The 27,444-nt window shown below is 41.8% G+C and overlaps 1 protein-coding gene across 5 annotated transcripts in view; it reads left to right on the top strand.

Annotated features, from left to right (window-relative positions):
• Positions 1 to 27,444, top strand: part of LOC138746547 (disintegrin and metalloproteinase domain-containing protein 11-like) — a 113,846-nt gene that overhangs the window by 21,222 nt on the left and 65,180 nt on the right. For 4 of the 5 annotated variants that reach the window (XR_011347020.1, XM_069904817.1, XM_069904818.1 and 1 more), the window contains exon 5: positions 23,198 to 23,280. Coding sequence is in view for 4 of the 5 variants with exons in the window: in XM_069904817.1 (XP_069760918.1) it covers positions 23,198 to 23,280 (83 nt within the window). In the remaining variant the exon portion in view is untranslated. Of the gene's footprint in view, positions 1 to 21,968; positions 22,190 to 23,197; positions 23,281 to 27,444 lie in introns of those variants that run through there. The other variant, XM_069904820.1, reaches the window with a different exon arrangement.

Below are 27,444 nucleotides of genomic sequence, written 5' to 3'. Positions count from 1 at the left end.
TTCCACAAGAGCAAATAATAATTGTAGCAGCATTGCCAGGCCTAGTGTTGCAGTACCCAATTTAGGATCTCAATGCAATGTTATAGAATAGAGGGAGATCAGTTTGTCTGGTGCAAAGACGATATAATTTGCTATTTTGGGCTTCATTCAAGACTGGTAATGGTGGGAAATACTGGTCCTTAAAATCGTTAACATCTAGTTTATTATCAGCCTTAATTTTCTCTTCATAACATTGGTGGATGGAATTAATATGCATGTTTTATTTTCAGTGAGTGATTGAAATGAATATGACATTAATAAAGAGGATTAGTCACTGAAACAGAAAGGTAGATAAAGCTAGTTACCTTTGCCTGCACTAAAGGCACTAAATAAATTGAATTTGTATACAGACTATTAAGGGAAGCTTTGTGACTTCTCATTCTGAGTGTTCACCAAGCTTTGTAATTGACTTTAATGAGAAGGTAGAAGCACGTGCTTGTCTCCCGTTCCCCCTAAGGTGGGATTTCCCTGATACTATATGGTTCCAGACAGAAAATACATTTGAATATTTATCTTAACAATGGTAGTACAGGCGGGTGCATGTTGTCTGTGGTGGGGCCTCAGGAACTGATCGTACCTTATGAATGGCACTTTTGAATCTCGCAGTCAAACCAATGACAAATGTTTGACCGGACGGATGGCCAGGCGTGTTACAGGGACCATAGGGAGATTAGACTTTTGAACTGGACATAGTTTATAGGGTTCATTCTGATAAACAAAATTTGATAAGGATTGTGGGACAAGATAGCTCACTTCATATATTGCTGTGATTGCACTTTTGATGAATTGTTTAATTGTCAAATTTATGTTTTAAAAAAGTAGTTGTAAGATAATGTAACAAGGAAGCCAGCCTGTATAAATATCCATGTCTCGGAGCACCAGGTGTACTTCCTTGCATTAAAACTCTGTTGTTCCATACAAAGGCTTTGCTTATAAGAAAGGGCCCAGTTACTTTATAAAGGAATGAAATTGCATTGATCTGTTGATATGGGGTACGTTGTTTTATTGTGTCTTCCACACACAATTGAGATGGTAATAAAATTGTGAGTGGGTTAACAATGTTAAACCAAAGAAATATTCATAAAGCTTCAACCAACCCAACTCTTCTCATCGCCAGATTGCCGGAAGTAGCAATTGACATATTCCTCTCCAGATCGACAGTGTATTTTCTCTCCATTTCAGGTCCAATCCTTTGATTTAGGGCAGAGGAGAGCTGCGAGAAATTGGATTTATATTGTACCTTCCAAGCATATTAACTTATTAGATTATTTTTCAAAATGCAATTACAGCCAAGACCCAGCAGACAAATTTTACACTCTCAGACCCCAATGACTGGTTGATCTGTTTCGGTTGTGGTTGTTGAAGGGATGACACCACATTTTAATGACTTCAGTAAACAGTAAGTTTAATCGGCCAACTCTGTGAGGATATGACAACAACCGTGTCCAGCACATATGGGTTACTGGTGAAAGGAATAGCATTCCTTTTGAGGCCCTTCACATTCCAATAGCCAACAAGCCAGCAGGTAGGGAGGATGCTGGAGTGAGGCAAGGGGATTATTAAACTTTCCACCTTCAATGTCCTGTTTTCCCTTTGAGGGCCATTTTTATTAAAGCCATTTTACACCATCTGTTTAAATGATGTTGTAACCGAATGAATTATACACCAGCAGTTTATAATCTGCATGAATTAAACCAGCAAGTACCAGCTGTCACATTTTTTAAAAAAAATTTTTTTGGCCTGATTATAGCACAATTTTAATGCGACATCCACTAAAGAGCAATGAAGAGATGCACAAAGGAGTTTTGTATTTTTATTGACTGAGGTAGGCTGTGCTGAGATGGTAGAATGCCTGAGATGGTAGAATGCCTGAGATGGTAGAATGCCTGAGATGGTAGAATGCCTGAGATGGTAGAATGCCTGAGATGGTAGAATGCCTGAGATGGTAGAATGCCTGAGATGGTAGAATGCCTGAGATGGTAGAATGCCTGAGATGGTAGAATGCCTGAGATGGTAGAATGCCTGAGATGGTAGAATGCCTGAGATGGTAGAATGCCTGAGATGGTAGAATGCCTGAGATGGTAGAATGCCTGAGATGGTAGAATGCCTGAGATGGTAGAATGCCTGAGATGGTAGAATGCCTGAGATGGTAGAATGCCTGAGATGGTAGAATGCCTGAGATGGTAGAATGCCTGAGATGGTAGAATGCTTGAACATGCTAGTGTTAAATATGCAACAAATTCTCCCACAATTTTTAACAAGCCTGTGTTCAAATTAAATAACTTCCCAAGTTCCTGATTCCACTGGTTATAAAACGAGACACGAGTGTGCTGGAGAAACTCAGCAGGTCATGCGACATCCATGGGAATTCATTTTGGGCTGAGCCCCTTTGGCAATTAGTGCTCATACCTGATGAAGGGCCTAGGCCCATAACATTGTTTACCCTTTACTTCCCATGGATGCTGCATAACCTGGTGAATTTCTCCAGCGCATTTGTGTATTGCAATGATTATAGGATAGCAAAGTGTATTGTACCAGCATGTTTAGGCCGACATAATCCTTCTGTTTAATTTATACATTGTGGCACTACTATCTTGGAAAATGTAATTAAACTAAGAATTGAAGGGAAAATATGAAGAAGGAGGATATGAAAATAGGATTGGTGTATAAATTTGGATATCATGAGCAGAGTTATCTGTTATTATCACTGCTCTATTAGATCACAAGATAAAGGAACAGAAGGCGGCCGTTTGGCCCATCGAGTCTGCTTCACAACTCCGCCCTGAGCTAAACTGTTCTCACACCTAGCTCCAAATTCCGTCCTGATACCTTAACTAATTAGGTACCTATCAATCTCCTCCTTAAATCCCCCCAATGATCGGGCCTCCGCAGCTGGATGTGGCAACAAATTCCACAAATCCACGCCCCTCTGGCTAAAGAAATCTCTCCTCATCTCTGTTTTAAATGGGTAACTAATTCTAAGTCTGTGCCCTATTGTCCTGGATTCACCCACCAAGAGAAACCTCTTATTCACATCTACTCTGTCTAATCCTTTCAGCATTCAATACGTTTCTGAGATTGCCTCTCAATTTTGTATACTCCAATGAATACAGTCCAAGAGCCAATAAACACTCCTCGTATGCACTCTTTGCATTCCAGGAATCATCCTTGTAAATTTTCTCTGTACCTTCTCCAACATTATTACATCCCTTCAAAGATAAGGGGCCTAAAACTGCATACAGTTCTCCAAATGAGGTCTCACCCAGTGCCCAATAGAACCTCATCAACACCTCTTTACTCTTATACACTATTCCTCTTGATAAGAACGCCAACATAGTATTCACTTTCTTTACTGCCAATCCAACCTGGTAGTTAACCTTTAGGATATCCTGCACAAGGTTCCCCCAAGTCCCTTTGCACTTCCAAATTTTGAATTTTCTCCCCATCTAAATAATAATCTGCCTGATTATTTCCTCTTCCAAAATATACAACTGTACATTCCTCAACATTGGATCTCATCTGTTGTTTCTTTGCCTGCTCTCCTAAACTGTCCAAGTCTCTGCAATATTTCAGTTTCTTCAACACTTCCCACTCCACCACCTATCTTGGTGTCATTTGTAAATTTAGCCATTCAATCCATTGTAAAAAGAAGTGGCCCCAACCCCGACTCCTGCAGAACACCATGAATAAGTGGCAACCAACCAGAACAGGATCCCTTTATTCCCTCTCTTTACTTCCTGCCTATCAGCCAGTGCTCCACCCAATCTAATATGTTACCTGTAATTCCATGGCTTTTCATTCTTATTAAGCAGCCTCTTATGCGGCACCTTATCAAAGGCCTTTCACAGCCTCTCCTTTGTCCATCCTACCTTAGACTACCTCAAAAAATTCCATTAGTTTGGTCAGGCAGGATCTTGCCTTCATGCTGACTTTGACCCATCATGTCATGAACCTCGAGGTAGTTCATAACCTTGTCCTTGAAGATTGACTCCAATAACTTTCCAATTACCCACATCAGACTAATAGGCCTGTAATTTCCTTTTTTCTGCCTCCCTCTTTTATTAAACAGTGGAACTACATTTGCGACCTTCCAATCCTTGACAGAGTCAATTGATTTCTGGAAAATCATTTCCAATGCCTCCACAATCTCCAAAGCCACCTCCTTCAGAACTGTGAATGCACCTCATCTGGTCCGGGACACTTATCTATCTTTAGCCATTCAGCTTACTAAACACTATCTCTCTAGTAATCCTGACTGTACTTAATTCGATTCCCTGAGTCCCCTGACTATCAGGTATATGGCTACGGTCTTCCTCAATGAAGACTGATACAAAATACTCATTTAGTTCCTCTGCCATCTCTTTGTTACCCATTATAATTTCTCCAGCATCATTTTCAATCGGTCCTATATCTACCCATGTCTCTCTTTTACTCTTTATATATTTAAAAAAACACTTTTGTATGTTATTTGCCAAGTTCCTTTCATAATTCATCTTTTCTTTCCTAATGACTTTCTGTCTCTTTCTCTACGTTGTAAAAGTTTCCCAGTCCTCTGTTTTTCTACTAATTTTTGCTTCCTTGTTTGCCCTCCCTTTTGCTTTTATTATAGCCTTAACCTCTCTTGTCAGTCACATTTGTGCCATTTTTCCATTCATAATTTTCTTTTTCCTTGGAATATATCCTGTACTTTCTTATTTCTTGTAGAAATATCCATTTCTGCTCTGCCATCCCTCCATCTAACTTGGGCCAGTTCCTCTCTCATCCCACTGTAATTCCCTTTGTTCCACTGAAATATTGACACACCTGATATCAACTTTTCCTTTTCAGATTTGAAATTGAACTCAATCATGTTATGACCACTACTTCCTAAGATTTCCATGACCTTTAATTCCCTAATTACACAACACCCATTCCAAAACCGCCAATCTCCTGGTGGGCTTATCGACAAGCTGTTCCAAAAAGCCATCCCTTAGGCATTCTACAAACTCTCTCTCCTGAGATCCTGTACCTTCTTGACTTTCCCAATCCCCTGTCTTGTTAAAATCCCCCATGATTATTTTGACATTTTCCTTCTGACACACTTTCTATTTCCAGCTGTAACTTGTAGTCCATATCCCAGCCTCTGTTTGGGGGCCTAGATATAACTGGGGAACAGTGAGGACCCCCTGAGTGTGTTGTCCATAGTGAAAACCAATTTTTAATCTGTACTTAACAGGAGTTGCTAGCAGTTAATGTGAAGAGTTGTTATTTAGTGACCTGCATCTACAAGGTGTTGAAGGAGCTCACTCATGGTCAATGAACATCATATGGTATTTCACAGACAATTCGCTTCATCCTCTGCAAGAACTGAAAATACTAGAAATGCTTATTAGGACAGACTGCATCTATGGAGGAGAAACAGAGCAAAGAACAAACTGCTGGTGGAACTGAGAGGGTCAGGCAGCATCTGTGAAGGCAGAGGCAAGGTGACACTTGAGACCTGAAACAGATGCTGATTGACCCGCTCAGTTCCTGAAGCAGTGGTTTGCTCCTCATTACACCTTCTGTAGTCAGATTCTACGAATTGGAATTTATGGTTGTAAAACTAAAAACGCTGGGCAGAAGAATCTGCTGATCAGTGGCCAGTATGGACACTGCAACTGAAGAAGACAACGGGAAACTACTTCAGAACTTTTCCCTTGTATAATCATGAACCCAACATTAACTACGGTCTCAGCTCAAAGATGGAGCCTTCACTGAAGGAGAACAGGGGAGGCATCAACTACGGAGGGTCAGAGGTTGTGAAGGATGGAGAGACATGATTGTCCATGCTGAATGAATGAGTCTCTTGCATCTCCAAGAGTAACAAATTCAATGTTTCAGGTCAGAGATCCTTCTTCAACAAAGACTCATTGTCCATCTGTTTAAAATTTACCTTGTGGTATTCAGTTCCCTCCAATTCTGCCCCCTTTAATGTCCTATGGCTGAGAACTGTGCAGATACACAAGTGTAAATTGCTGTTACTCTTCACAGCACTGCCAGACATGTCTTAATCCGAATCTATGTCCTTAAATCCTACTTCTTCATTCAATTTTGATTCACCAGCCACTTCTCATTTATCTTCCAACTAAACTTATGAATTTACAATAATATATAATCCCTGACTGAAAACCTCCAAAAAACTGTTGGTGCTCAAAACCTGAAATGAAAGTAAAATGTTGAAAATATTCATCAGGTCAGCATCTGTGAAGAGAGAAAGAGTGAAAGATTCAGATTGTTGTTGGCCACTTACCGATGGCCATAACATAATTTACACCAGTAATGCAGGTCTCCTGTTGGGTCTGCGTTAGTTGACTCCAGACCTGGTTTAGGGTTCATGGATCTGTACAAGATGATTGTACAACCAAAATAAATGTGTTTGGCGTTCATTCTCATTGTGCGTGAGGCTTTACACTCTGCTGCCATTTTTACAGACAGATTGTGAATTGTGGTTAAAAAGTAAGTACGAAAGAAAAGCTTTATAATTCGAGAAAAAAAATAAGATGATTAAGGAATATCCACTAGGGCATGTAAATGTTAACTAGGTATGTATGATATCCAAAGTTGTTTACATCCGGTACCGCACGGATGGCAGTCTCTTCAATCTGAGGCGCCTGCAAGCTCACACCAAGACACAAGAGAAACTTGTCCGTGAACTACTCTTTGCAGATGATGCCGCTTTAGTTGCCCATTCAGAGCCAGCTCTTCAGCGCTTGACGTCCTGCTTTGCGGAAACTGCCAAAATGTTTGGCCTGGAAGTCAGCCTGAAGAAAACTGAGGTCCTCCATCAGCCAGCTCCCCACCATGACTACCAGCCCCCCCACATCTCCATCGGGCACACAAAACTCAAAACGGTCAACCAGTTTACCTATCTCGGCTGCACCATTTCATCAGATGCAAGGATCGACAATGAGATAGACAACAGACTCGCCAAGGCAAATAGCGCCTTTGGAAGACTACACAAAAGAGTCTGGAAAAACAACCAACTGAAAAACCTCACAAAGATAAGCGTATACAGAGCCGTTGTCATACCCACACTCCTGTTCGGCTCCGAATCATGGGTCCTCTACCGGCACCACCTACGGCTCCTAGAACGCTTCCACCAGCGTTGTCTCCGCTCCATCCTCAACATCCATTGGAGCGCTCACACCCCTAACGTCGAGGTACTCGAGATGGCAGAGGTCGACAGCATCGAGTCCACGCTGCTGAAGATCCAGCTGCGCTGGATGGGTCACGTCTCCAGAATGGAGGACCATCGCCTTCCCAAGATCGTATTATATGGCGAGCTCTCCACTGGCCACCGTGACAGAGGTGCACCAAAGAAAAGGTACAAGGACTGCCTAAAGAAATCTCTTGGTGCCTGCCACATTGACCACCGCCAGTGGGCTGATAACGCCTCAAACCGTGCATCTTGGCGCCTCACAGTTTGGCGGGCAGCAGCCTCCTTTGAAGAAGACCGCAGAGCCCACCTCACTGACAAAAGGCAAAGGAGGAAAAACCCAACACCCAACCCCAACCAACCAATTTTCCCTTGCAACCGCTGCAATCGTGTCTGCCTGTCCCGCATCGGACTGGTCAGCCACAAACGAGCCTGCAGCTGACGTGGACTTTTTACCCCCTCCATAAATCTTCGTCCGCGAAGCCAAGCCAAAGAAAGAAGATAACAGCAATATAATCTGGAAAAGCAGATTCAGAGAAAATTAATTTAAATTAGTGCAAACACAATTTAAACTAGTATTAAAAAGAATCCTTTTAACTAAAGAATATGATTGGATAATTTCAGTAATTAGGTTTTTGTGAAATGAAAGTGACTACGGTAATTTTGTATGACTTTATGATGACGAATTAAGACTGATTAACTGCTCATACCAACCCTCCAAGACTACTACTAATTAAACAAATGCATTTATTTTTATATATGTATTGCATATGCATCGTTTGTCTGTATGTGTGTTATGTCTGGTTGTGTGTCTGCATGGTTTGCACTGAGGACCGGAGAACACTGTTTCATCGGGTTGTACTTGTACAATCGGATGATCATAACATAACAATTACAGCACGGAAACTTGAACAATATATAAAAGGAAGAATTCCTTTCTTCTGCAGTATTTAATGTGATTGGTCTAACGCAAGCAGTAGAATTATATAATCATGGAGTTGTCACATCGAAAATAATAATTTTCAGTGAAGTTGAGCTATCATCCTGGATAGCACTTGTTCCCTTCGCTCTATACGATCTGAAGGGAATTAAGTTTCCATCCATAGAACTCTGTTCCCTAGGAAATAAATCACAAGAATCTGTAGACACCATGATTGAAGTAAAAACACAAAATGCTGGAGAAGCTCAGAAGGTCAAAGAGTATCCTTTATGTAGCAAAGCTAAAGATGCAGAACTGACATAAAATGCCTTCCAGCATTTTCTCATACTTTGATGAAGGGCTCAAGCCTGAAACGTCGGTTATGTATCTTTACCTTTGCTACATAAAGGACACTGTATGACCTGCTGAGCTTCTCCAGCGAACTTCGTTCCCTAACAGGATTGCCTTACACACATTGAGGATTGACGTGAGTTGTAGGCCAGATCATTATAAACCTTTGGTTTCCTGTCAGAAGATCAGGTTCTTCCACAATCTGTGATCTTTATGCCCTGTTTTTGTTCCTCTTTCCTGCAGAGGGATTGATTGGAATAGAAGATGGTAGGTGATCTTGTTAAAGGAGATGTGGTCAATTTTATAAATACTTCCTCTTTCTTGTAAACCAAGTTGCTTCCCAAGATGCTGGATAAATTCCCCTTCCCTGTCCATGTCCAGCTCATCCAGTGACGAAATAGCATTTCAGTTTCATCTGTTATCTATTCACTGCTCGTCGGTGTTTTCCGCGACAGGAGGGTTCCTCCTCTTCAAAATTGGTTTGTTTGAATTTCTTTGGATTAGAAAAATTAATAACTGTGGATTTTCCTAATTGATCTCGTACAGAAGATATCAGTTCCATGCTGACTTGAAGAATGTGAAATGGTTTCAGAAATACAGGGCCCTCCATAATGTTTGGAACAAAGACACTTTTCTTTTTTCTTTTATTTGCCACTGAGCTCAACAGTTTTAACTTTGTAATGAAACAATTCACATGAATTTAAAGTGCCCATTCCAGATTTTATTCAAGGTTATTTGTAGACATTTTGGTTTGACCATGTAGAAATTACAGCACTATTTGTACATCGTCTCCTCATTTCAGGGCACCATAATGTTTGGGACATGGACTTCACAGATGTTTGTGAGTATTCTGGTATGTTTAATTGCTTCAGTGGTGCAGGGATAAGAGAGCTAGGCTTGCTTATAAGCTTTTGATCATGTTTGGAATCTGTAGTGGTCATTTTTCAACAAGAGGACCAGAGTTGTGTCAATGGAAGTCAAAGAAGCCATTGAGGTTGAAAAAACAAGAATGAAACAATAATAAACATCGCCCAAACCTCAGGATAACTAAATAAAACTGTTTGGAATATATTTCAGAAGAAAGAGTGTACTGGTGAGCTCAGAAATCGCAAAGGGACTGGTAGGCCAAGGAAGATCTCCACTGCTGATAACAGACGAATTCTCATCATAATGAAGAAAAATCCCCAAACGCCAGTCTGACAGATCAGAAACACTCGTCAGGAGCCACGTGTATGTGTCAATGAAGAAGACTTCATGAATAGAAATACAGAGGCTACTCTCCAGGATGCAAACCTCTTCATGCCACAGAAACAGGATGGCCAGATTAAAGTTTGGCAAGAAGCATTTAAAAGAGCCTGCAGAATTCTAGAAAAAGGTCTTGTGGATAGATGAGACCAAGATTAATCTGTATCAGAGTGATGGCAAGAGCAAAATGTGGAGGTGTAAAGGAACTGCCCAAGATCCTCATCTGTGTTAAGGCTTGCCATGTATGGGTACTGGTGCATTTATCTTCATTGATGATGTAACTAAAATGAATTCTGAGGTGTATAGAAACATCCTATCTGCTCAAGTTCAAACAAATGCCTCCAAACTCATTGGGCGGCACTTCACCCGACAGCAAGACAATGATCCCAAGCATACTGCTAAAGCAACAAAGGAGTTTTTCACAGCTGAATATAGGAAATTTATTGAATGGTCACGTCAATCATCTTATCTAAATCACAATGAGCAAGCCTTCCATATGCTGAAGATAAAACTTATGGGGACAATCCCCCAGAACAAGCAGGAGAGGCCTGGCAGAGCATGAGCAGAGCATGAGCAGCAAAGATACTCAGCACTTGATAATGTCTATGAATCACAGACTTGCAAGAGATATGCAACAAAGCACTAAACATGACTAATACACATACCATTGCGATGCCCCAAATATTATGACGCCCTGAAATGAGGGGACTATGTATAAAAAGTGCTGTAATTCCTACACGGTCAAACCAAAATGTAACACATATACTCTTGAATAAAATCTGGAATATCCATTTTAATCACATGGATTGTTTGACTACAAATTTAAAACTGCCAAGCAAATGTATACAAATAAAGGAAAACCAGTGTCTTTGTCCCAAAGATTACGGAGGACACTGCATTTGCAATATTCCCTTTGGTGGTTGCCCTGGGCTCATGTTATAAATGAGGCATTTAAGTATTTCAGCCGCAAGTACTTGTGCTAAAAATTACAGACATTGGTTAATATTTCATGAGTAGTTTCTCCTCCCCTTAAAATTACAGAAATACTGGAGTTGGGTTTTTGCGGCCTCCTATTATGACAAATGGTTGGAATTGCCAATGAGCATTTTAGGGAATAGAAAAAATGTGAATCCTGAAGCTTATTTGGCATTTGATTGATAATGCTGATTAGGTTTTGCAATAACTGGTCCTTCTTTCAGGTTTTATGCTTTACAGTCACTTTCAGAAATCAGTTCTTGGTAACTTAGGCCTTTCATGCTTTTTGAAATGGTTTATTTTGTTCGTGCAAATTGAAGAGTTCACTCGATGTATGCAGGGTGACTGACATAATGTGTGAAACTGTTGCTAAATACACGCAGTTTTATTCAGCATGAACAGACGAGTGAAATTTGAGTTGCTGCTTCCTCTCTTTGATTTAAATAAAATTGCCTGCATTGAGCAACAATGAAAAGCATCAATCCTGACCAAAGTGATCGCAAACAATCAGATATTTCTCCAAGCCTAATAAACTGAGGATAAAACAGGCTTTTCCCTCCGTCTGCTCTCAACTTACACAGAGCCTCTAACAGATCGTTGGGTTTGGAGATACACTGCTCTGGCACATATCAAGGAGTAAATCTGGGGGTTTCCTCTCTCCTGATCAAATATATCAAGTGTCAGCTATTAATACCTGAAATATAGACTCATGATTGGAAATAAAAGCTAAGATGTCTGTATTAAATTACACTGAAATTTAGCTCATGAAGATTATGGTGGTGGTATCCACTTTTTTAACTACTGCCCTTTTCAGCATTTACTGTATTTAACCCTTTAAATGCTGTAGTTCCTTTACAGCTGGTATAATTGTGGAGGGAAAGAAAAAGCACAGTAAATGATGAGGATTTAAACCATAAAATGTTGCTCATTCCATGCCAGAACTTGTGAAAAGAATAGATGGTAAATATGTTAAGTGGACAACTATCATTTAAACTGAGAGATTAACAAGTCTTTACATTCATGATGGATTTGCACAATATAAAGTTGACCAGTAAATCTACTATTACCGGAACATTAACATCAATCAACATTACTCGAACAAATTTTATACCACGTACCATTTTGGTATTGGTGTGAGTTTATTAACGATGAACATTGGCATTTTATGCTTCTTAAATAATCGAACAAGTGATAAATGCAAACACTAATTTGTTTATTCAGTTCTTTAATCATTGAAGCTGAGAGGTCATAAATATTTTGACCATTGGAAGTTACTTATTGAAATGTTGTATCAGAACTGATATCTCAACAAGAACCATTGTCTGCAAATACACAATTCTGGAGAAACTCAGCAGGTCAAACAGTGTCCTTTATATAACAAAGATAAAAATACATAACCCATGTTTCAGGATTAATGAAGGGCTTAAGCCTGAAATGTTGGTTATAGGACATTACAACACAGAAGCAGGTCTCTTCAGTACTTCTTGTCCCATGTTGGATTATTGTTGTCTCTTGTCCCACTGACCTGCATCCCGACCAGACTCCTCCCATCCGTGTACCTGTCCAAATTCTTCTTAAATGTTAAAATTGAGCCTGCATTCACCACTTCAACTGGAAGCTTGTTCCACTCCCCCACAATTCTCTGTGTGAAGAAGTTCCCCCTGAACTTTTCCCCTTTCACTCAACCCATGTCCTTTGGTTTGTATCTCACTTCCTTCAGTGGAAAAAGCCTATCTACATTTACTCTGTCTATTCCCCTCATAATTTAAAAAACATATATCAATTCTTCCATCATTCTTCTATACTCCAGTAACTCTGTTCCTGAAGTCCGGGCAACATCCTAGTAAATCTTCTCTGCACTCTTTTGATCTTATTGATATTCTTCCTGAAGTTGGATGATTAAAACTGCACACAATACTACAAATTTGGCCTCACCAATATCTTATACAACTTTACCATAACTTCCCAGGTCCTATACTCAGTACTTTGATTTATGAAGGCCAATATGCCAAAAGCTCTCTTTACAACCCTATCCACCTGTGACGCCACTTTCAGGGAATTATGTATCTGTATTCCCAGGTTTCTGTTCTACTGGATTCCACAATGTCCTACCATTCACTGTGCAAGTCCTTTCTTGGTTTGTCCTTCCAAAATGCAGCATCTCACCTTGTCTGCATTAAATTCCATCTGCCATCTTTCAGCCTATTTTTCTAGCTGGTCCAGATCCCTCTGCAAGCTTTGAAAACCTTCTTTGCTGTCCACAGCGCCTCCAGTCTTAGTGTCATCTGCAAATTTGCTGATCCAATTTATCACATTATCATCCAGAGCAATGATATGGCCCCAGCACTGATCCCTGAGGATCAATGCTAGTCACAGGCCTCCAGTCTGAGAAGCAATCACTACCCTCTAGCTTCTCCTGTCCAGCCATTGTCGAATCCATTTCACTACTTCACCATGAATACCTAGTGTCTGAACCTTCTTGACTAACCTCCCATGTGGGACCTTGTCAAGGTATTACTAAATAAAGTCCACGTAGACAAAATCCATTGCCTTTCCTTCATCAACTTTCCTAGTAATCTCCTTGAAAAACTCGTAAGATTGGTTAAACACAACCTACCACGCACAAAGCCATGTTGGCTATCCCTAATCAGTTTCTGACTATCGAAATAATTGTATATCTGATCTCTTAGAACACCTTCCAATAATTTACCTACTACTGACACTTGTAGCTCACCGGGCTATAATTTCCAGGGTTACTTTTGGAGACTTTTTTAAACATTGGAACAATGTGAGCTCCCTCCAATCCTCTGGCACCACACCCATGGCCAAGGATATTTCTCCAGCATTGTGTTTTCATTTCAACCACGGTGTCTGCAGACTTTCATGGTTTACTAGTAACCACTCTTTAACTTTTTTTAAACCTACAGTTTTAGCCTTTTGGATGATGTCTTTAAAAGATCCTTGAAAACCAAATTTGGAAGTCTATACGCATGATCTCCATTAATTCATTTCTGTTGCAAGTCTGCAGTGACGTCAGTGTCTGTAAAGAATATCAGTACCTGTAGTTCTGATTGTGTTCCGGGAGTGCAGAAGGTTTAAAAAAAATTGGATTCTGTTGTAGACAAGACACAGACTTCAAATATTGGAAATTACATTCAAATTTGCAACCTTTCAGATTTATGTCAGAGTACATACGTGACATACAACCCTGAGATTTTTTTTTCTTATGGACATGGCAGAATTACCACTGATTGGTAGTGCAAAAAAAACTGTACATAGTGTAAACAAATAAAGAAATGTAAACAGATAATGAATGTAAACAAACTGTGCAATACAGAAAGAACAAAAAGAAAATCGATAAAGTGCACAAGTAAGAGTCCCTGATTGAGTTTGTCATTGAGCAGTCTGATGGTGGAGGGGTAGCAGCTGTTCCTGAACCTGGTGGTGTGAGGATTGTGGCACCAATACCTCTTTCCTGATGGCAGCAGCGAGAATAGAATCCTTTCCTTGTATTATGTGTATAATTGTCTATGGTGAACGTGGGTAATTAAAGCAGATCACCACAAGCATGTAGGTTTTGTGTTTGTTTGCAAAGGAGGGACTGAAGGCAAAGTGGGTCCATCCGGGAGAGACTTATCTTAAAAAGCTTGTATGTGTGTCATTACCTCAAATTCTGGCTGTATAAGTCATGGTGTGACAATAATTCAAATATTTCCAGCAAGTTAAATTTTCCAGGGACTTCACTCTGCTCAGACGTACAGTCTGTGTAAACCCCTCTGTTAGACAAACGGAGAAACACTAGAAGTGCAGATCGGGAATCTTGAGTGGACTCAGCAGGTCAGGCAGCATCCATGGGCAGATGTGATCAGGCAACGTTTCGGGGCAAGACTAGCGTCAACCACTTGGCTCTTTGGCCGCGCTTCTGTGTGTGTTTGATGATGTTGGCAGGCGTTGTTGGGGATTGAAGGGAGGTGAGTAAGCTGGTCAGGAAATTATATGATTCATCAGGAAATTGGGTTCCGTCAATTTTAAAGCAAAGGTTCACTCTGGCTGTTGGCATCAAGAAGTATCCAGTTGAAAGAAAATAGTTTGAAGAGAATTTTAAGGCCTCTTGAAGGTCTTTCAAGACCTTCAATGAGGAAGACCTTTAAATAAGCTTACCAGAGTTCCAATGCACACATATTGATCAGTCAAAAATTGATTTCCACATTCACATTGTAGAGTCCTGGTTTCTTTTAATTGAGGAATATGATGACCATTAATCTCTGCTCAGATAATCTGCCTCCACTTCACATCTCCAATTGCTGCCCAACAGTTCACTCTACCTTCAAGTGTTAAAACCACTGAGTTTGTCCATTCCTCCTTTGCAAGGAATTATCTCAGATGCTGTGGTTTTACTGTTTAGCAGAACAATTTGCTTTTTAGCACACATAAAACATTAATGCAATCGTATCTGGATTCCCCAGCCATGGATCAACTTTCACTGTTGGATCCGTGAACAGGGTGGAGAAGAAAGAGATTGCCTTTATTAAACATCATTTAAAAAAAGACTGCAAGATGAACAATATTTATGATTGTTTTAAAATTTGACCTTAAGGAGACATTAAAAGACCATTTTTTCTTTATTTTGGGACTGCAAAGAATTTGAAGGGATCATTATCTCCCTGTTTTTGGTTGATGAATGTCCAGTATGTGACATTTTAACCCAGGATAAAAGATTCCAACTATCTATTCTACCAATGCCTCTCATAATTTTACAAACATCTATCAGGTCGCCCCTGAGCCTTCAACACGCCAGAAAAAAAAAACCCAAGTTTGTCCATCTCTTTGTAGCTCATGCCCTCTAATCAAGACGACTTCCTGGTAAATCTTTTTTTGTATCCTCTCCAAAGCTTCCACATCCTTCCTGCAATGGGGCAACCAAAATGATACATAAAACTCCAATCGAGCTTTAACAAAGTTTATGGTTATAAGCTCTTGAGAGATTCAATGCACCAGCTTGAGATTAACAATCGGTGCTCTCAGGCAGAATCAAGAAGGCAAAAAAAAGACGATTCATGGTTGTGTCACCACATTTCAATAACGGCAAGTAAACATTTTAAAATTCATCTGAGGCAATCACAAATATAACCAAGATTCTCAAGCATAATGCACTTGAATTGAGCACTCAAAATGGATTAAAATGCAACAAGAAAGATATGATCAAAACCTGGAATTCTGAATTGGAAATTCTGCACTTTCAGATCTGTAAACATCTTAAAATAAAACATTGGGTCGGTTTTTGAGAAAGCCTCTCCATCAGCTGCTGTGAATTTTAATTGTATAACAGCTATAAATCATAGGTGTGTTTGATTTCTGCCCTCCCATTACTTAATCATGGATTTTTAAAATACTTTTTGCCCCTACTGTCAATCTTAAATGAGCTGGCCATGTAACCAGCTTCTGAACGTGGGAGGGGGAGTGAGTTAAAGCTTCAGAGACTGCACAAGTAGCAACACTGGTTAAAAACTGAAAACGTTGGGAAAAATTCAGCAGATCAGGTCGTGTGCAAGGAATGAGAGGCCGTGTCTGAGCAAAGCCCCTTCAACAGACCCTCTCATTTCCAGCATCTGTTTTCATTCTCTAAGGATGCTATAAGATTTGCTGCATTTTTTTTACACAATGCTGTCGAATTCCATATCCTAATTCAATAGATAAATAACATTTGTACAAAAGATAAATAAACATTTGATTCACTCTCTTAGAGCCCAGCTGGTGATGTTCAGTGGATGAGAATATTCTTATAGGGACACATTATTGTTTCCTTCCTTCAGGCTGCTTGAGATTGAGATAATGATCTGCTGGCCTGACTATCACTGCACGTGGCTTTATGTGAAGTTGGGAGCCTGTTCATTTTGGAATGGGCAGCACTGTGACTCATCTTGGGGACCCAATTATGGTGCAGCAAGTGAAATCCTAGCTTCCGTGCATCATAGACAGGAAGGATGTTGTGTAGTGCACGCTTCTCTTTCTGTAGAGGACTTCATAGGAGATGCTACACAGGATCAGGTTATTCATCCCAGCCAAAGCACACGAGTGTTTATGCTCTACTCAAATCTCCTCCCACCTTTCCATCTATCAGTGTAACCATAATTTTCATGCCAGTTCCTCTAAATGTGTCCGTACTCTTTACCTTGTGCACTTCCCCATTCTCTCGGTTGTTCTTCTGAAATCCCATTCAGATTTCTCGCAGAAAGTCTTGAGTAGACGGAGAAAGGTTGTGGGAGAGTGGCAGTTGTGGACGTTAGGTCATTGGGACAGAGATTGATAGGATCTTGATTAGCCAAGGCATGAAAGGTCATGGGGAGAAGGGCTGAGTGGCAAAATGGATTAAATTGGTGGGGCAGACTCAAAGGGCTGAATGGCCTATTTTACTCCTATATCTTATGGTTTTGAATTGGCAGCACGAGGTTACTCTCTGCTGCACAAGTACGACTATTTCCTATGAGTCCATTCTGTTAAAAACATTGCATCATCTTATCTGTTAGGTCCCCAGCCTTCTTTTCTCAGGAAAATAAACCCAATCAGTCCTTTCTTTCCTGATGAATATTCGTTCTATATCTGGTATCATTCCTTTTGTTCTTCTCAGCCCCCTGTTCGGTGCCTACTTCCTGCAAGATAACCTTGCTGCCATTTGGCCTCAGTCTGTGGCACTCATGGATCTGGATGGTCTTGGCCTCAGTCTGTGGCATTCATGGATCTGGATGGTCTTGGCCTCAGTCTGTGGCACTCATGGATCTGGATGGTCTTGGCCTCAGTCTGTGGCACTCATGGATCTGGATGGCCTCAGTCTGTGGCACTCATGGATCTGGATGGTCTTGGCCTCAGTCTGTGGCACTCATGGATCTGGATGGTCTTGGCCTCAGTCTGTGGCACTCATGGATCTGGATGGTCTTGGCCTCAGTCTGTGGCACTCATGGATCTGGATGGTCTTTGAGAGCATTATGACATTCCGACAATCTGCCCATCAGCAGATTATAATGATAATGAGTTTAGTGTCATACACATTATACAATGTACATATCCACCAACATTCTTACTTGCTACAGCCAAACAGGCACTTGTTAAAAAGCTACAAGTTAACTAATTGAATTAAATTAAAAGAGTCAATAAATACAAAAGCTAGATAATAGATATTCACCGTAATCTTACTTCAAATAAAAGTGACTTGCAATCGGGGAGACAGTCCTTTTGTGTTGATGAGTGAACCAAGGAGAGGTTCAAGAGTCTGATAGCTGTTGGAAAGAAAATGTTCTTGAATCTGGTGGTGCTGTTTTCAGGCTTTGAAGGTAGCAGTGAGAAGAGGTTGTGTCCAGGGTGGTGGTCATTGATGATTTTGGCTGCCTTTTTGAGGCAGTTCCTCATGTGTGGTATATATGTGTGTAATTTTGCAGGCAGATTGTAGGATAAAATTTAAGTTGAGAATTACACGCTTACTACCTTTGACCGCGGTATGTACCTACACCACTCGAGGCATGAAGAGCTCGGGTGGGTGGTGATGGTCCTTGGTCCGAGCATAGGGAGCTCGGATGGGCAGGCGACTCAAGGCAAGGATCCGTAGTCAGGGCAATAAGAGCCCAGGTGGGTGGGTGACATGGGCCTCGGCAATAGTCCTCGGTCGGTGCATCAGGAGATCAGATGGGCCTGCGGCTTAGGTGAGGATCTGCAGTCAGGGAGTTGGGAGCTCATGTGGGCGGGCAGCCGGGGTCAACTTTTACTTGCGATATATGAAAAATGCCAGATTTTTGGACCAAAATTTGGGGTCAACTTTTACATGGTATTGACTATACGATAGATGACTGCAGTGGATGGGAGGTCAGAGCCTGTGATAGGACCTGGCTATGTTTACTACCTTCTGTAGCCTTCTGTGACTATTAAAGTTGTTGAAATTCAATCCTGGGGTAGTTACCACATTTTACTGGAGTACCAACCTGCTGATCACTTCTAAGAGGGACGGAATTTATGTCCCCACCTTAGCCACTATTATCCATTGGTCACCTTGTCCAGGCTACTCTGCTCTTGGTGAGATGGATCCGCCTGAAGATGAGCTATCTGTGCACAGAGCTACAAGGAGCCAACCCTCACTGCAATGCGTAACACACAGAAGTGTTGATTTGTTCTGGTAAACTTGTACCTCTCACTCTATTCGTTTTAGATTGGTCACAGTGTTTGAGCTACCGAAAGAAAGCAGAGACACACGCCGAGAGCACTTCAGTTTATTCAAATCTTTATTACTAAATCTAAAGCTGATTTCAAACTACAATATGCAAGCCCTTCCCATTTATACTTATCAATGCCTGGACTGGTCCCAACTGCCGAAGCGAGGCAACGACCGCACACTTGGAGTAGATTGTTGGGGCGCCGGTAGCAGCTTCTCCACCTCCCCTGACCGGGACTTTGGTTGGACTCTAGAAGTTCTTCTTGCTGAGAGACATTTCCACCCCTCAGAGAGTCTGAAACTTCAGCAGCGGGACCATGGCTTATATTACCCAAAAATTGTTTACTCGTAGCTCATCACCCTGAATAAATGGTTTACTTATCTTCAAGGTCTCCTGACAGTCTGCAACCAACAAAAGACAACTCCATCTCTGGGCCTCATGGTGTAAATTAGATTATGTCATCTGCATCTCTGGGCCCCATGGTGGAATTTAGATTATGTCTTCTGATTCACATGCATACATTCTTGCAAAAGCTGGTCTAAATCCTCCATTACAAATGCGTAACACACAGAAGTGCTGGAGAAACTCAGCAGATCGCACAGCATCCATAGGAAGTAAAAGGAAACCAGTGTTTTGGGCCTGGGCCCTTCATCAGGAATCCAGATTCCCTGGTGAAATTGAGAGCTATGGCAAAGAGTTATTATCTTACCTTGAGGATGGGTTCAGGCCCAGAAACATCAGTAATATATCTTTACCTCCTGCGGATGCTGCGAGATTGGCTGAGTTCCTCCAGCATTTCTGTATTTTGACATCATTTGTGGAGTTGTGGCTTGGAATGAGCCCTTAATTCCAGGAAAAGAGTTTCAATAAAATAATACTGTCTATGAAATGTAGAATAGCTTTTTGTCTTTATCTCTCCTACCTTGGCCCTCTCCTCAAAGAACATAGCAATGGTCTTTTAAGATGTCCCTCCAGCTTTTCATTGAAAATTAGATTCCCCCAGCCCCCAATTGCATGAAGATAATGGAGTTTCAGCAAATTTTAATGTTAGTCTTCAGGCTCCATAAATAAAAGATGCAGTTGAAAACGGAATGATGTCTCTTGCTCTGCAGTTGTTACCAAACCCCGTGTCTCACTGTTCCTTGACCATTGCTTTTGTGCACTTAGCCTTTTCCAAGAGGACTCTGTTCACTTGTACCCGGGGAACAGTCTCACCAAGCTGAAGCATTTTCCCTTGTGAATTAATGGATCTTTCTTCCCCACGGCACACTACCTTGTCAAATTTGAAGCAAAGGTAGCTTTTTACTGGGAATTGGATCAGTTCTTGCAAAGGGATGTTCTATGAAAGCACATAATCTTCATCGTGAGGGATCAATATGTCTGAGGCAGAGGAAGGATGCAATCCATTCTTTTTTTTAATCACCCAGACCTGAATCACTTTTAACAGTCACCCATACATCTGTGAAGTTGCTCATTTATATTTTAGGACAACATTAGGTCTGTGCATTTTTTTCTGTGATATTGGTGGATTAACTTGAAGTTAACCAATGAATTTTATTTTCTTTTATTCTGGCTTTAGGACTTACTAATATATCTCAATGTGAAATATAAAATTCATGAAACGACTGTGAAACAGATTTTTAGGTACTTAGGGTTCAGTTGTGATCCAAAAAGCCTTTCGTGAATAAAATGGCCCATTTGCAGCCTGAACAATTCTTTTTATAAAGTATATGCGATATAATTTCAACTAAACTAATCTGAATAGTAGTTGTGTTGTGACAGGATAAAATCACCCAGGTATAAATGGGCCTGGACTCTAACGAAAATAACAAGTTCTGAAATATTTAGCAGATGATACCCTGTGTAACTAGGTTATTTTCAATTTGTTTCATGACAGGAGATTGCTTGTAATGAGCACTAATGGCAGTAAAATGCTTTTCAATTTCCATTAACCCTAGTCCACCATGTCGTTCTCTTTTCTATCACTGTCTCCTTGCCTCCAGCTCCCCACCCCCTTCCCTTCTTTCTCCTATCAGAGACCCCTTTAACCCCATCACTTCTCAGGCTACCACCCGTATCTACCTATTACCTCGTACCTGGTAGCCTGTGTTCCTCGTTGCTCCCCATCCTCTCTCCTCAGCTTACCTCCTCCTCACTCCCCCACCTTTTTATACAGGCATCCACCCATCTTTTTCCTTATTCCTAGTGAAGGACCCAGGCCTGAAACGTTGGTTACCCTTTACTTCCTATGGATGCTGCGTGACCTGCTGGGTTTCTCCAGCACGTTTGTATATTGCTCTGGATGCCAGAATCTTTGGTTAACGTCAAATGGTTTGACTTCCCATTATATTACATTAACTGAGTGGAGAGAAACGAGATTATTGGCAATTTATCAGCCAAGTTGTTGTTGCCAGGCACCCCACATTCCAGAGCCCCTCGCTCTCCTTGGTCAGGGCTAATGGAATTCCAGATTGCTTTTGTTGCCAGGCAACACACAATCTAAGGCTTCCTCAGTGTCCCAGCACAAGGGTTAACCCAGTTGTATTTATGTATTAATATTTTGGTTCTTATTCACGTATTTGATGTATGGATTAACGCCAATCTAAACCAGACGTACCTTTACCTCTACATTGACCAGGAAATACGTGAAGCTAATAAACCACCAATTAAGCCATTCCTGGGATGGAGGTGCCACTCTGTTGGCAGAGGCCCGGCAGAAATCCTGTGACTAAGACAGAGGGAGGATGGAGAGAGAGCAGAGCCCTCAGCAACATGCTGAGAGTTTCAGTGGGTCCCTCAGCACCCCGTGATAACCTAGAGTGGTGTTGAGCTCATCAAGGGCAGGGAGGCAGTCAGGGAAGGAAGCGCTCCAAGATCTCCTCAACTGTGACTCAGTCCTCGATGTGAAGAGTCATGGCTCCATTTGGTCGGGTGCACAAAATGAGCTTTTGAGCATTTTGCATCAATTCCTTTGGTCGATTTCATTTGCTCCCATCCCTACACCTCTCTGAACCTCCAATCCCACCGGACAGAGAATACCGTGGATCTCCTAGTGGCCACCCATTTCAGTTCCCCATCCCATTCCCTTGTCTGTTCATGGTCTCGTGCACTGCCAGACTGAGACCCAGGGGTGCATCTAAGCATAATAGCGCCTATGGCAGGGGTGGCCAATGCGTCAAAATAAATGGCAATCAGGAGGTCCCATGATCTATTTGGTGTAGTATAATTGAGAGCGAACGCTAGGATGAGGAAGGAGGATGAGTGTACTGATTGTAGAAGGAACAGGTGTGTGTTCTTTGTATGTCTGGGGTGGGGGTGGTGGCGCTGAGTGGGGGACCCATCTGTCTTCCTTTCGTAGTGCCCCCTTCAATTGGCACCCCATCCTCTTCAAATGGTGCCCCAGGCACATGCCATACGCCACTCCTGAGACCACCCACAAATTGTAGGAACAGCACTGCATCTTCCATCTGGGCCCCCTCTCACCAGATGGCATTAACCAATTTCTCCGGTTTGCGTTAAACCCTCCCCCCTGCCATTCTTCTTCTCCCTGTTGTCTCTCCCCCAGCTCGGTCTCCTTTTTCCCTCTGTTTTTTTTTCCACAGAGCCAAAATCAAATCTCCCCTTCCCACTTATCATATTTAATTAACACCTTTTGTTGGTCTGGATTCCTCCCCAAGCCAGCCTTCAATCTCTTCATTCTTACTTCTTCCTGTCTTTGCTTATTCCTTGAAGAAGGGCTCACACTCAAAATGTCTGGAATATATCTTTACCTCCTATGAACACTGCAAGACTGGCTAGTTCCTCTAGCATTTCTCTGTGTTTTTAGAGAATTTATGAATTTATTCCATCTGTGTCTCTGTCAGCATTGGAAATAGTAACGGGTTCGAGTCTGTCTCAAACCTGGGATGTTCTCATGGAAGCAAATTGATCCATCCCTTTAGGCTTGTGTTGGAAATGTTATAAGGTGCTTCTCCTAATTTATGTGCTGTAATTAATAATTTTGCATTAAGTGAATCCTGCTTCATTATTTCCTAAATATTTTCTACCTTTCAAAGGGTCCATTACTTCAATTTCTTTTCAGATCAAGTTGTATTTCTGATCGATGCCCAGCTATGGTTGTGAAGCCTGCTTCAAACTCATCTCCATTCAGAGCTCTTCTGCTTTGATTCCAATATCTCATTGAACTGGCCTATTGTTGGATGGGGAGCTTTAGGTGACCAGGAATGAGTTTGGCATTCTGGTTTAGTGAACAGTATGTGGTATAACACTAATCCTACCGTTGTCCATTCTCAGGGTGGTGAACATTGTTACTACCATGGGGAAATCAGAGGAGTCTCCAACTCATTTGTGGCCATGTCAACGTGCAATGGATTGAAGTAAGTATGGATACCCACTGAAAGGTATATTACATTATGAGGAGTATGTAGATAGAGCAAAATACAAGCCTTTTCCTCTAAGGTTGGGTGAAACAGGAATTAGAGGACATGGATTAAAGGTGAAATTGAGATGTTTAGGGAGAGCGTCTTCAACCAGAGAGTGAGTCGAGTGTGCAATGAGCTGTGGGCTCGATTTTGACACTTATGCAAGGATGGGAGGGGTATGGAGGGCGATGGATTGGGTGCAGGTCATTGGGACTGTGGAATAATAATTTGGCACAGACTAGATGGGCTGAAGGGCCTGTTTATGTTCTATGGTTCTATGAAAGTCTCGTAGATGCACATTGGCTGAGGTATTTGTGGGGTTGGAAGTATGGAATGCTGGGGAGGGTGAATGGGGGCTGTGAGGAGATTGTATTGAAGATAATACCCAACACACCAAACAGCCGCCTTCCTCGAAGACCTGATAGGTTGTGATGACATCTTGAAATGCAAGTCTCCCTCTGCCATTATTCAGCCGGTCAAACATTTTAATTTATATTATTGAAGGAAAATGTTGTTGCAATTTTAAATGAGAAATGAATTGCCTATTCACAAAATTATCTGCTAAATATTTTCAAAAATTTTTCAACATGCCCTAGAAACAGCCAGTTTTGAATATTGACGTTGGGGCAACACTCTTATAAAATTTGCTCTTGATTTGGGCAGGGAATAAGGGGGGGGGATCAAATTGGCAGTAGCCCACCAACACGGAACCATTTCCATTTCAGCAGACTGAAATTAGAATGATTTGTTTCCACTGCTTTGACTGATAGTTGCACAGAGCGACCTAGATTTTCTGTGACATAATTTCAACATGCTGTGTGCCATTGCATGGCAACTATGCCCCAGTTCCATGTGTTTGATTGTATAAAGGGGGTGAAGTGGAGTTGGGATGAGGAAGGCAATAACTGGCTTCTGCCTCTCATGGACATGGTTTCAAATGAGCAGGCACGGCCAGACAAATTAAGGCTCCAAGTGGGATAATGCAACATCACTAGCAGGCTGGATGCGTCACTGGTGCATGTACCAAAATGAGTACGAGCATAGTTGATGCTGTTTAAGGATCATTTCATGTGACAAGCAGCTAGTTTCAGAAGCAAGTACTTGGAAAGAAAGAAATTGTAAGGTTGCTGGCTGGCTCTGTAAGATTTTTGGGGAGAATTTGCATTGTTTCCAATATCTTAGAGAGCGAGTCAGGTGGTACTGAGAAACAGTGCCAGACTGGTGAATGGTGGCACTGTTCCAGGCTTGGAATACCCCACCCACTGGAAATGACATATGAACATGCACAGAGATACAGTGAGCTGTCTAATTCTTGAGAGAACTTCTGGAAGCAAACTGAGCTGCTTGAACTTTTAGATTGGAAAGAGCAGTAATTCTCAACCATTTTTTAAAACCCACTCGCATACCACCTCATAGGTGTTCTGTGGTGAGAAAGAGATTACTTAAGGTGGTATGTGAATGGTGGGGGTGGGGGAAGGTTGAGGACTAGTGATCTACAGCTACGGCCCTCGGACTCTGCTCAAAATTTATGGGCACCCTTCCCTGTGAAGCCATCAAGTTTTGGTTTCTTCTGAACTTCGACTGACTGTCTGTGCAAAAAAAGAATTCTGTTAAGTGAGGTGAAAAGAAAACAAGGCTTTTATTTTTAAAAATGACGTGTCGTTTCACCCCCGCACACCCCCCCCCCCCCCCACCCTGGCAGATCTAGAGAATGGAGAGATTGAAAGAAAGTTCACTGTATATTGAGCTGACTGTGGCAGATAAACCAGAGCAAAGTAAAGGGAGAGATTTTTACCACTTCTGTCTTCTTTGGCTTGGCTTCGCGGACGAAGATTTATGGAGGGGGTAAAAAGTCCACGTCAGCTGCAGGCTCGTTTGTGGCTGACAAGTCCGATGCGGGACAGGCAGACACGATTGCAGCGGTTGCAGGGGAAAATTGGTTGGTTGGGGTTGGGTGTTGGGTATGAGCTGAAATAAAACTGTGAATTTGAAGGATGTTGCATCGCACCAAGAAATGAAACTACCGACTGCTTCTGTTTTGACGCAAACAGAAGCATGGAAAAATCCTTCGATCTTTTCTTTATTGAAAAGAGAGAGTTGCAGTTTTGCTTGTCATAATACCTGCGGATTCCCAAGGTTCACAGCTCGAGGGAGCAGTTCCTGTGTGAGACAAGAGTCAACTCTGGAAGACTGCAGATAAACACACAAAGCTACAGAACCCCAACCCCATCTGAAGTTGAACTTGAAATATTGAATCCCCAGCAGTAGGGCAAAGGGCTTAAGGCATTGCAAGTATTATGGGGCATGATCATGAAAGGCCAGAAGTGCATGTGGGCAATGTGGACATGATGGAAATGGAACATAATTTCTACAAATAGTGAACGTTGAAGAGGACATTGAAGGTGCACGTGGTGGATGAGGTATGCTGTTTGGGGATAGAATCAGGTTCCGAGTGCAGGTTGAGTGCTATGGCTCTGGTGTAAAATCCCATCAGTTCTGTGATGGGAAGATGTTGGTGCAAGGGGAACCGGTGGCAGACACCACAGCTGGCATAGTGGTTAATGCAATGCTGTTGCAGAACCAGCAATTGAGACCAGGGTTCAAATCCCGCACCGTCTCATAGGAGTTTGTATGTTTTCCTGTGTCTCCGTGGGTTTTCCCTGGGGGCTCTGGTTTCCTCTCTCCGTTTGAAACATACCAGGGGTTGAAGGGTTAATTGGGTGTAATTGGGCAGCTCGGGCTCATGGGCCGAAATGGCCTGTTACCATACTGTATGTCTAAATATTAAGATTTAAACTTTTGTAGATGGTGTCAAATCCTCCTGAAGGCAGCGACCAATCTTAGGGTGATGGTGTTAAGTCTAACGAGATGCATGCTCTAGACCACACATGTCAAACTCAGGCCCGCGGGCCAAATTTGGCCCGTGATATAATTACATATGGCCCGCAAGATCATATCAAATATGTATTAGAGCTGGCCGCCGCACCAGTATAGCGCATGCACAGCTAATACTACAAATCCCAGAATGCTTTGCAAATGCATTGGCGCCGGCCCGTCAGCCCGCTAATCGCCCCACCTCCTCTCTTTACTTCCATTAGTATCTGCGACCTGTCGCCGAACTCACATGTAATAAACCCCTTACGAGAAATGGCCAAACGAAAGACAGAAAACAGGACCTTTCAACACAGGTGGGAGGCAAACTCTGATCCCAGAGTCTGATGAACTTGCATCTAAGAAGAGATGCCAAGGATCTGGTTTAGACCCAGGTGCATCAGAGTAAATCACAGCTAAGCTTGGATTCATATTTTCTTTGGTTAACTTTGGACTGTTCATCGTTGAAAGATTGGATTTTCATTGAAGCAAGTTGTTATTTTTTTGACTTGTTGGCTTGTGAAAAAAATACATTTAAAAGGAGCTTAAAGGCTATAGAGAAATATTATTTATTGAATATTTTATTTCTCATTTGTTAATGCTTCTTCTGGAAAGAGTTTAATCAAAACTATTATTAAATATTTATTTTAATAAGAAAAAGTTTAACATTACATATGTTGAAAGAAGAGAAAACATGCAGACGTTGTTGAAAATTTTCAATAAATATTTAGTTTGGCCCACGACTTAGTCCAAGTTTTTAATTTTGGCCCTCTGTGAATTTGAGTTTGACACCCCTGCTCTAGATGTTCAACAAGTCTGCAGAGAAGCTGGTTGGATGATGCTTACCCAAGGAATCAAAAGAGAGATGGTGTGGATGTCAGCAGTGTAAACTACCGTATATACTTGTGTAATAGTTGATCCCATGTTAAAGTCAACTCCCCCCACCCCATGATTGGCTTAAAATCTGCGTATTTTCCATATATCACATGTTAAAATGTTGAGCCCCCTATTTTTGAAACAGGCCACCTGCCCATCAAAGCTCCCGACACCCCAACCCAAGCCACCCACCCACCAGAGCTCTCGACGCCTCGACTGCGAATTCTCACTCTGGCCGCCTGCCCACTGGAGCTCTGGACATCCTGACCATGGATCCTCACCCCAGCTGCCAGCCAACCGGAGCTCCTGATGCCCTGAATGCGGACTTACCATCCAGTCCTGGCCAGCTGAGCTCCCGATGCCTGAACAACA

This window comes from Narcine bancroftii, chromosome 12 (genome assembly GCF_036971445.1).
Source record: "Narcine bancroftii isolate sNarBan1 chromosome 12, sNarBan1.hap1, whole genome shotgun sequence".
Taxonomy (NCBI): Eukaryota; Metazoa; Chordata; class Chondrichthyes; order Torpediniformes; family Narcinidae; genus Narcine; species Narcine bancroftii.
The sequence above is the reverse complement of the archived record's forward strand: the minus strand, read 5'-3'. Positions and strand labels throughout refer to the sequence as shown.